The sequence below is a fragment of the Malurus melanocephalus genome, unplaced genomic scaffold, assembly GCF_030028575.1.
Source record: "Malurus melanocephalus ecotype Western Australia unplaced genomic scaffold, MMel_1.1 scaffold_107, whole genome shotgun sequence".
Taxonomy (NCBI): Eukaryota; Metazoa; Chordata; class Aves; order Passeriformes; family Maluridae; genus Malurus; species Malurus melanocephalus.
Window position 1 is genome coordinate 1905710 of NW_026623339.1, and position 11489 is coordinate 1917198.

Genomic DNA, 11489 nt, shown 5'->3' on the forward strand with positions numbered 1-11489 from the left:
GCAAACAGAACTTCTCTCCTTTGCTGACTGAGAGATTAATTACAAAACTAATCCTCTCAAAGTCACTGAGGTTACTGAAGAACATACAAAAATCTTCTTSTAAGAGAAAGAACAATTTCTTTAGAAAGCAAATGGCTTTTGGAGCAGAATCCACAGATCCTGCATTCTGCAGGATGGCTTCAAGATTTCCTGAGAAGTGACTCCAAGGCCAACTCAYCCATGCTGCAGTCAGCATGAGAAGTGTCCAACAAATCTGCTCCTGGAAAACATTTGGGGCTCCACAAATTGAAAAAAGCTGAAAAGCAGCAGCAATAATCCCCACGGACACGAGGCTGAAAGGAGCCAGCTCCAAATTTTACGAGATGTTAATGTTGTGAAACCTAAATATTGCTTGGCAATATTTGTTTACTCGATGAATGGCCAAAATCTCCCGTGCCCTCCATGTCCCAGGGATTTCAGGAGCTCAGAGCAGCTCAGTTCCTCACAACACAGGAATCTGCAGCCAGTGCTGGAGAGCACAAGTGCAGCTATTTTCAAGTTAAAAGGAAGAAAATCTTCCAGGCATCATGATAAAGCTGCTAAAAAATCTGTATTCAAGGTTTCATATATTTTATTTTAATCCCAGCATTAAATTCTCCTTTCTTTTCCATCCACACTGCAGCAATAACTTTTGGAAAGAGCACCCAACAATTACCCTGCTTCTCCTGTCACTTCTTAACAGTTTCAACCCTCCACCCCTGCATTCTGCCAAGTCAGTAGAACAATAATACACTCCCTGACAAGGCTCAGCTTCACACAAAAATCTGGCATCAGTTCAAGAATGATGGCCAGGTCCCAGAAATAGCAACTTTTATGAAAGTGAGCGTCTTGACTCAAACAATAAAAGGAAGGTCAGTGTTAAAATAGCTTTTTAAACTACCGAGGGGCAATGATGTGATGTCCAAGAAAAGGCAGCTAAGGTAAGAGCCTSTGAGCTGCTGTGTTTTCATCTCAATTCAATCACACACTTTGATTGTATTTTCCTGGTTTCCTGTATTTTGTAATGAAATCACAATGCTGCAGGAGGCCACTGAACAAATGGGTAATACTGTACCTGAACAAAAGGAAAACTAAAGGAAGCTCAATTTTTTTCCCCCCCACTGTTTAGGAAACAGTAACCAACACAAATGATCTCTTTTCCACCCTGAAGAAGTGATGGTTAACCCAGTATCTCTGCTTCGAGGTGGACAGAGCTGAGCTGTCATCACTAATCCCTCAATTCCAAGGGATAGATTCAAAGATATTTTTAATAAAAGGCAGCATTTCACCCTCCAAAACACCCTATGATTTCACCACACCTTGAATTTTCCTCTATCCATAGCTTTCCACTGTGAGATGTTTTAAAACATGGTGTTCTGCAGTTTTTCTTTTAATAAAAAGCAGTTTTCACACTATTAACACCACATTGCTAACTCCAATACAAAATTCTCTCCTCCTTACTCACTAATTTAAGTTAATCAGCACCAAAAGCACAGAGATTTGCATCAGTTATTACAGTTGTACACATGAAAAACTGTAGCTGAAATCTAATTTTTATACCAGGACCCAACAGAATCATCATTAAAAATTAATAGAAAGTTTGTGACAGTAGGAACAGACAAAATACTCACCCCATCATAGAGAGAAATGGAACTCATGTGGTTCTTGGAAATGGAAATGCTGCCRTGGTGGGGATCAGAGAAGAGAATGCCATTGGAAAAGAAATAGAGTTTGCCTAGAATTTGAAAGAAAAACAAGTGTGTGAGGTAYAGATCAACATTTGAGCTTCTCATGATGACTGCCTCCTCTTCCTGAGGAAGAAATCTAAGCTCCTGCAAGATTTTGTTGTGTTTAACAAGCAGTAAATTTGATTTGGGATAGTTTTCAGTGAGCACAATAATTCCATCTTTACTGGATCTCAGTACCAAGAGCAGGAATCACGACTACAATTGCATTTGAGTTAATTTCACCCCACAGAACCACTTATCATAAATATTCTGAGAGGATTTGTTTTTTTTCTTTCAAAGCAAAAAAAAAATCCATCCTGTCAAATTTCAAACCTCCAGAAATATAMAACCGACAAGAATTTAAGACAGCATCCAAAATAATTGAAAATTTAACCTTRTAACAAACTGAACAGTGTAAAAATGTTTAAGTAGAAAATTTAAACATTGTCAATGATTTAAATTTTAAAAATCTGACTCATCATTTAATTTTTAAATTAAAAATTAACCTATAATTAAACAAAATGCAACAATGTTTAAACATTCCATTTAACCATTATACAATATTTTAAGTGGACGACTTAAATGATGCTAACATGTACATTTTGGTTCTTAACAAACCTGCAGGAGCTGGAAAGAGAGAAACAGCAAGACTGGGTGATAAAATAGATAAAACAAAATTGCACTGAAGTGCTAGAAACTCATTTCAGCAAACAGCTGATTTCTGACAGGCTGAGAAAGAAAATGCCCAAGCAGGGGCTGCCAGCTGGACTTCTGCTCCCAGTGCTGGACCAGGCACTAAAAGCAAGATCACATCCCACACTGGGAAGTTTGTGAGGCGGCAAAAGGGAAAAGGTCAGTATTTTAAGGAAAAAAAAAATGTAAATAATTATACAGCTGAAACTGCCTGCACAGGTAGCACAAACAATGTTGGGATGAAATAATGAAGAAATGGAGATGTTTTACTCCTGAAATGGCAACTTGGAATAAAATCTTCAGCATTTCTCAGTATTAAGGCTTTGTTTTGATAAAGATGGTTTTAAGCTGAAGGAGAGGAGGATTAGATGGGGTACTGGGATGRAAWTCCTGGCTGTGARGGTGGKRAGGYCCTGGCACAGGGTGCCCAGAGAAGCTGTGGCTGCCCCTGGATCCCTGGMAGTGTCCAAGGCCAGGCTGGAYRGGGCTTGGAGCAMCCTGGGAYAGTGGRAGGTGTCCCTGCCCATGGCARGGGTGGCACAGGATRATCTTTAATGTCCCTTCCAACCCAATTTATTCCACAATTCCACGCCCTTTTGACATCTCACAGTTCCAGGCCACAGGGCTGCAACCTGAGCAGAGCTCAACAAAAWGATCAGCTCAAAAAGATCAGCTTCATTGTCATCTGACACCTGAGAAAATCTCACACTCCTTTCAGGGTTTCATAATGGTCTTTCCACCACCTGCTTGTAATTCTCCAGCCCAAGAGTCAGCAAAACATTGAACTTCACAAATGTCCCCAAAAAATGGAAAAAAGTGAACTTTTTCCTTTGGGGCACACAGAGCCAGTTTTAACAAAGCTAAAAAAAAAAAAATCCAACATTCTCCAGTTATTTACTGAGTGAACAAGTGCCCACAGCRCTGCATTGCAAAATAGCTGAATATCACACTCTGCATTAACCTCTTTCCTTTGAAATCCAATTAATTAGAGCAAAAGCAGCTTCCCTGATGTGAGGTTTGCTGCTTAATTGCCTTGCACATCATTATTTATCCTCCACACGACGGGGCAAAGACAATAAAGCTGAAGGTTCTCCTCTGAAAATTGTCAGCACCAAGCACTTAAATGTCAGATCTTCAACACCTTCTGCTGCACATCAGCAGTGTGACAGCAACACCTTCTCTGGATATTAGAACATAAAAATATTATGCATTAAAATGTGTCTGTGGGTTGGAGGTAGGAGGGGAGAACAGAGGGGAAACACATCCCAACAGTCCTAATGAAATGTCTTCGGTTTTATTCATGGGATGTTAATGTTATTTAAATTCTTAAAAGAGAAATAATCCAAGACTGCTGCCAGTGATATTGTGTCAAAAGGCCATAACTTGGACTGAATCTGAACAGAACCAAGAACAGGCATTTTTCTGTAACACAGGGAGCACGTGTGCTGACAAGCACTGAATTTCTGAGAGAAAAGACAACGGCAGAAAATTGGGACACGTCAGCTCCAGGAGGAGCCTTTGATGGGAAAATTTGCCTTCTCCCTGAGCTGGGAGCCCATGGCACTTCTGCAATGCCCAATTTTTCCAACCTCACATTTATACAGACGCAGAAAAGGCAGCAAATTTCTGCCACATTATCTGGTAAGGACAGGAAAGGCAGTCTGTGTGTCTTTTGAACATCAGCTATGGGTAAAAGCCATCTCCCAGGTCTGCAAAGCCTCCCTGGCCATCATGAAGAGCCCCATGTGCCTCCAAAACCTGCAGCTCAGCAGGAATTCTCCTTCCAGGACCAGCACTTTCAGGCAGAGGGCAAAAGAATCAGACATGGAATTTAACACGAAAAACTTGGAAGGTAAATGGAAAGAAAGCGTAAAATTATGGCATTGTTTGGCTCATCAAAGTGTGAATCTCAGAACCTGTCCCTCTCCTATGTTTAAAAAATAAAACAAAAAAAGACCAAAACAAGAAAAAAAARSMAAAAAAAAAAAMMCMAMCCAAGTATATCTCACCTTCTGCAGGCATGGTCTGTGGATTGCTGGAACAAATGAATACTCCATCACCCCCGGTGAGTAAAGTGCCCAGGAAAGATTTGTCTTCCTAAACAGAAAAAAAACCAACAGCAACATCACAGACCGGATCAAGGACTAACCCAAGCAAAATATTTTCTCCTGCTTTTACTCTGAGAGAAAATATTTTATTTTTAAACAGCATCTGCCAGAACTTTCAGAAGATTTTTATCCTGCATGGACACAGAAGGAGCAGGGCAAGAGGATAATTTTTAAAAGTTTTTCCCCCATTTTGGTGTTGCCAGCAGCTATGAAGTTACAAGTTATTGTCACAACCACAAGGCTGAGCTTTTTGTTTTGAGTTTGTCAATCTACTGAGCTAAAAGTATATTACATGAAAATAAATCTATTTATAATGAACATTCCTGGGAACCACAAATTACACCACAAATGTGAAACTCATGTGATTTAAGATGTTCCCAGATTCCAAACTTTTTTTTTCTGTAATGCTTAGGGTGTTTCCCTTTAGACATTAGCATGCTAATTAAGTTAAAAGAAAGTTGCATGTAGAATGGCATGGAGTTTTGGGGGTTTTTTGGAAACACATGAGCTCCATGAGTAATGTTTAGTGAGACTTCCATGAAATCGTAGTTTTATTAGAACTCTTTTTGCTCTTGGGTTTTGTGATTCTTTGAAATGAAGAAACCCTCCAACTTTTACACACAATGTATTATTTCGTATGTCAAAGTTTGAAAAAGGCAGGGCAGAACAGGGAAGTCTTGTAGAAGAGAAGTTACACACATAATAAAAGATGTTTGGCAGGAGCTCAAGTTTTTCAAATACTGGTTCATCAAAATGTAACTTCTTCAGTTTTTTAACAAAAATATTTCATTTTACCTTCAATACTTGCTGAGCCTTCTCAGAGAGTTTCACATCGCTGTCTTCAACCTGTAGCCAGAAAAAGGTGCCATTTGCATTGTGATCAATAAAGCAATTCTAATGTTAAATAAAAAGCATTTTAAAAGTTTTGAGGCAAACAAGAACCTCAGGAAGAAAAAGCCCTGAGCCCAGAGAGCTTCAAAAACAGTTTTGTGCTTCTAATGCTGTGTTACCATGRGACCAAAACAGTTCCTTGCACCATTAAATAGTTTTATAGAATAAAATAGTATTATAGAGACAGAAAGCAGTGTATCCCATGGAATTTTATTTTTTATTACTGTTCAAGCATGCACTGCCAAAGTGCAATGTCCAGCTTTGTTATATTATTGGGAATTCTCTCTCTAACACTGTGCAGCACGTTAGAGCTCTGCAATCAGACCTGGCTTTCTTTTGGGGTGATCTAAAGTGCCCCCCCAATAAACAGAATTTTCAAAAGCCCCACTGTGCACTTCAAAAACACCCACACCTTCAAACACATAAAAAAAMCTGACAAGGTGAAAATGAAATAATTTAAAACTTGTGCTATGAATGGAACCATTATTTTTCCACTTAGCTTTTCACYTATTGTCCAAATATTAAAAATCAGAATATGTTAACATTATAAAATTCTGTTTCAATGCCCAAGTTCCATATTTTCCCTCAGATATCCATGCTCCCATCCCATGTTTTCCCCTGTGGATGTGTAGAGCTGAGGCTGTGTGCACTCACTCACCAGCCAGGARGCAAATCTCGGGATGGCTGCAGTCAGGATAACGTGCCTGGAGTCTGGATTGATGCTGCCATCTGCAGGGAAACCACGGGAATCAGGGAATTTTAAGGTTGGAAAAGACCTCCAAAGTCATCAAATCCAACCTTTGACCCAATACCACCACGGCCACTAAACTAATACCACCCCTATACTTCARAATGTCCAGTAAGTTACTTCTAAGACTTGAAATTCCTTTAGTAAATATGAAAAATATTATTTTTTTTAAGGATTTCTGAGTGTTTAAATGAAACTTTCAGAGCAGATTAACTCCCATTCTTCTTGTGCTCTGACACACACAGAACTGSTGCAGAGTTTCAAAGAAATCCTGATTTATTCTCATCTTTTTATGCGTTTTTCCTTTGCTCTTCTCCCCACCAAAAGTGCTCCAAACCCCTCCTGGTGACAGCAGTGACATCCATTGGGATCCCTTTSGCTTTCCCAACAGAATAACAGCAGTGTTAGAATTTCAAATACTCACCTTTTTCTTTGACTTGTATCTGGGATGTCAGAAAGGACTCAGAAAACACAACAGAGCCCAAGCATCCTCTTCCCGTGAGCAGGTCTGGAATGTCAAACACCATCAGAGATGCCTGCAGCAACCCAGCAGTTAGAGGAAAAGGAAGAAAAAGTGAAATTTTGAATATTTCAATTGCAACAGCAAAATCTGGAGATTTCAAACATCCTCAACCACTATTTCTTATCATGGTGAAAGTCTGAGATCATAATTTTGTGTTMATGTTTTATTCTGAATTCTGACTTCTTGTTAAATCGTGTCAGTATCTGAAATCTCTCATCTCTCCCCTTATACTTGTTTCACATAAAAATCTCAGCATGCCCAGAAAAGCAGCTCTATTTTCTAATTAAATACATAAATATTATTATTATTATTATTATTACTTACCGTTTTGATCAAACTCAGGCTATCCTCGTTATCTAACGGTGTAATTCTAGAAAAACAATGATAATGAAATATTTAAAATTTAGATCATTTCCTGTGACTCTCCAGCAGCCAAAAAAAGCAGTTTTATTTTAAAATAAACTCTTATTTGAGCAGGTCATTTCAATCAATTAGACAGTGGGATTAAATAAGCACAAGTTTGTGATATCAACTAAGTTAAAAGCATATTTTTAAAAGGAAACTTAATGAGTTTGTGCTGYTTCTAYTCATTAACAGTTAATAAAGTTGGTYTGCCMAACTGCTTTTWATTTCTTTTAATRTTTTTTAAAATACCACAGAATTACAGATATGAAATCACTGAACTATCTCATACACAAAAGCATTTAGCACATCTTGTATGAAATAATCAAACACAATGTTTTGGCAGGAGTTCCAAGAGAAGAAAAATAAATTTATTACTTAATCAAAAGCACTATTTAATAACAAGAAGTGTGAGAGTGATACAAACCTGCCGTGGTTGTTCACAGCCTGAATTTGAAAAGCGATTTTGGAGCTGCAGAACAGAAATTGCAAAGGTGAAATGTGTGGTTTATACTTCTACATGTGGAAAATACGCAGGAAGAGATTTAGAGAAAAAAGTGACTGAGAAAGCAGGAAAACTGAATAATTATAATGATTTTAAGTGTCTGAATGCATTATGAAGTCTTGAAATTCAGCAGTCAGGCAAGTTTAGTTTAAAATTAATATCTTTCAGTTTATAATTGGTATTTTTCCCACCAAAGAAGCCAATCCACTGAGACAATGGAGCAATCAGTAACTATGGCAATACACACCGTAAAGCAGATTTCAGCTGTGCTAAGCCAAGGGTGTCTAATGCAGACAGCAGCACCTGCTCTGCCACCTCCTTTGCCTGAAAAAAAAGCAAATAAAGAATAAAATATCCTTTCCCATCCTTCCCAAACCCAGCAGCTACAGGAGCACCCATAAGATCAACAAGAGACCATACACTAAACAGTAACACACTGATGCACCAGGCTAAAATTTGTTCTTTCACAGATCTCATTTTCCTTACTACGAGGTCAGGAAAATTCATGGAAAAGATGGAAAACCCAAATGGAGATGGGTAAAATTGGACACACTCTGAAATCTCTCTTTTTTTCTTATTTTTTTTAACAGAATTCAGAGACCGGATGGAGTCCACGGTACGAACTCAACTCATGTCGTTTCACTGACTGAAATATTAAAATCATTTTGGTTTTCAGTTTGGTTTGCATGTCAATCTCATACTGCAAGCAATCCAAATCAACAATTAGAGAGAGAGAATGGGTGCTTCATTTACCTTGGATTCAGTGGAAGTTTTAGCATAGCACTCAATGCCAGCAAGCACAGCCTCTACAACAGCAGAATATATTTGCGACAACAGCGTACTGAAGAGAAATACAAACACAACATTTACTAGACAGGTAGAGTTTTCTTCCTCCTCCATTTAAAGGAGCAATWTTTCCTCTCACTGCACAGCTCTCTTAATAAGGAAAGAGGTTCTTTGTTGAAATAAGTGGAGATGTAGATTTATAATTCAGCTTTCGGTTGAAGAAAATTAAATTAGAGCAAGGGAGTTGCTCAAATTACAGAGTATTTTGGGAAAATACCTCTTGACAGAAATGTATCTGGTGCTTTTGTTAGGCAAGAATAGAAATATATGTTTTACTGTTGACTTTTGCTGCTGCTGGGATTAAGAATCACATCCTAAATGCAGAGCCTGGAGTGCCAGGACAAGGAGGAATGGCTTCACATTGACAGAAGGCAGGATTAGATGGAATTTTGGGAAGGAATTCCTCCCTGTGAGGGTGGGGAGACCCTGGAAGGGATTTCCCAGAGAAGCTGTGGCTGCCCCTGGATTTCTGGGAAGTGTCCAAGGTCAGATTGGATGGAGCTTGAAGAACCTGGACAGTGGAAGGTGTCCCTGCCCATAGCAGGGGGTGGAACTGGATGAGCTTTAAGATCTCCTCCAACCCAAACCATTCCACAATTCCATGGAATCTCCATCACAGCTTAGTCCAACTCCCTTTTAAAAGGGGACTGACAAAATTTAACAGAAATAAACTCAAGTCAGGCAAAGCCAGGAGTGACTTTCAGCCAYTGACACATTCACAGCTCCAGAACCACTGAGAAAACAAAATTCCACATTTGCCCAACCAAGAACCACCAGCCTCTGTCTTCCTGCTAAATTACAACAAAAAGATGAGCAGATCAACAAAATTACTGCTTCCCTAAACTTTAAATCCTGTAATTACTCCTCTGCCACTGCCAATATTGARAGAGGGAAGAGAGGGGAGGAAAGAAGGATAAAAGAAAGCACTTCAGCCATATGCAAAGCATTTCTGAAGGATGGAAAAAAATCATCTGAAGCTCCCAAACACGGAGGAACCTCAAAATGCACCAATGCTTGCCTTTGATAACCCCCAACAGCAGCAAGTGATTTTAAAATTCAACCTTCTCCCTAYTTTTTCAGGTTTCTGGATTGTAATTTCATGTGATTTCATATGCAGTCAGTACGTTTACATTGCACCCAGCAAAGAAACAGAATTCCTTTATATCATAATTCTTCCAGACTTTGTACACATTCCTATTTCCCCTCAAATTCAAAAAAAATATTTTAGAAAAACGCCTCAGTGGGCTGTCCTTYACCTTACTCTTCTTCCCATTCTAACACTAACAATGCAAAACATAAAATAACACAGGATTTCTGCTGTTGCTTTAGAAGCCTTTTCTTTTTAAAAAATACAAAAAATTTACCCATTAATCCTTCAATTTATAGAAMCAGTTTATGCACTCCAGCCAATCAATACAGCCAAATTTGGACTGAACAGTGCTTATAAAATACTTTCTATTTCACTTTTTACAAAATATTGACAACTGTAAGAACCAGCTACACAACTTAACTGCAAACAAGTCGAAAATCATGAGATCAGAATTGCCAAAAAAGCCAATTATGCTGCTGTTATTGAAAATTAGATGATTTGCTCCAATAGAAAGATGCTTCAAAAAAAAAAAATCTTCTTTTAAAATTACTGCCTTTATCAACTGATCCCTGCTTTGTTTAGAGCTTGATTAAAATTATGTATTTAGTACTAAGTACTTTAGAAGGAGGACAAAAAATATTTGAGCAGAACATATATGCAAGAAAAAATACCTGTTGGAGCTCAGTTTACAGAAAAAAAAAAAGGATAAATCTGCTGCTCAGTGCAGTAATTCAATTTTTATGGCTCACAATTACCAAGAGTCAACAGTATTTAGTGTGACAATATTGATAAATCTTTAATATCTTGCTACCAGGTCATGCAGCTTTGCAGAAGCAAAAACAGGCTCCTGAAATGATCCCAACAAACAAGGAAGACAAAACCTCTAAGGAAAGGTCTGGTTTATCAAGAGAGAGAGGAAAGGTCTGGTTTATCAAGAGAGAGAGAGCGGGACCAAAGCAGATGATTTACTGTGTTCTCCAAGCTGGACAGGGATCTACAACATGCACAGGAAGTGGACATCAACATGGATAAACAAAATCTGATTTTGAGAAGGTTAAAATGTGCAGAAGCTTTGCAGCTTCCCAACTGAAAATTTCACTTTGATTTAACTTCAACACAGTGGATTTCTTYACAAGTTGGAGTGCTCCCTGCTGGCATTTTCACAAACCATCATAAATCTTACAGATTGTTAAAGATCTAAAAATTACTTTTCCTTCTACCAGTGGAAGATGCTCCCATTCAGTGTGAGATTCTTTCCCTTTCAGGTTATATGAAGTACTTTTTCAATTAGTCAAACAACTTTTAATTAAAGTTTTTTACTATAATTTGAGCAAAATTTACTGCTATTTCCTTTCCCACCCCCCCCTGCTGTCACACTACCCATTCCTAATGCACCCACTGAACCCTCCACAAGCACTCAGCCTTTGAAACCCTCTCACATGCACAATATTCTGAATTAAAAATGTCTCTGCAAATGCCAACAGCCACTAAAAGCAGGTTTCACCTACTGCCATGAGGTAGAGAGAGAGAAAGGAGTTAAGGAGTAATAGAAAAAGTTGGCAGCTTACACTTGGTCAGCTTGCTTGTGCATCTCATTGTCATTTCCTGTATTAAAACAAAAAAAGGTTTGGTTTTAGCACTTGGAGAACATTTCTGCTGCATATCTGACATGAAATTTATCCAGTATTTTATGTTCCTAGGGCAAATACAGGCTCTGATTCCAATCTTCCAACCATCTTCAGCTTTTCTGAGCTCAGTGTGGTTTTGAGATATAGCAACCCCATGGACTCTTCCAGTCATTTAAGAAAACGTTTTTTAAAAATTTTACATAGCTTGTTTTTATTTGGGAATACAAAAATTAGAATGAGCTATTATAACTCATTATACTGAGCCCAAAGCAGAGGACAGAGGATAAAAGTGAAAGAATTTTGTTCATTT

The 11489-nt window shown here is 38.3% G+C and overlaps 1 protein-coding gene across 2 annotated transcripts in view; it reads right to left on the reverse strand.

The window, feature by feature from the left end:
* Positions 1 to 11489, reverse strand: part of DNAAF9 (dynein axonemal assembly factor 9) — a 62159-nt gene that overhangs the window by 22867 nt on the left and 27803 nt on the right. For both annotated transcript variants that reach the window (XR_008965564.1, XM_057369326.1), the window contains exons 12-21: positions 11120 to 11156; positions 8369 to 8456; positions 7863 to 7939; positions 7538 to 7582; positions 7033 to 7078; positions 6610 to 6721; positions 6096 to 6166; positions 5342 to 5392; positions 4448 to 4535; positions 1650 to 1753 (exon numbers count right to left, since the gene is read on the reverse strand). Coding sequence is in view for 1 of the 2 variants with exons in the window: in XM_057369326.1 (XP_057225309.1) it covers positions 1650 to 1753; positions 4448 to 4535; positions 5342 to 5392; positions 6096 to 6166; positions 6610 to 6721; positions 7033 to 7078; positions 7538 to 7582; positions 7863 to 7939; positions 8369 to 8456; positions 11120 to 11156 (719 nt within the window). In the remaining variant the exon portion in view is untranslated. The remainder of the gene's footprint in view (positions 1 to 1649; positions 1754 to 4447; positions 4536 to 5341; positions 5393 to 6095; positions 6167 to 6609; positions 6722 to 7032; positions 7079 to 7537; positions 7583 to 7862; positions 7940 to 8368; positions 8457 to 11119; positions 11157 to 11489) is intronic.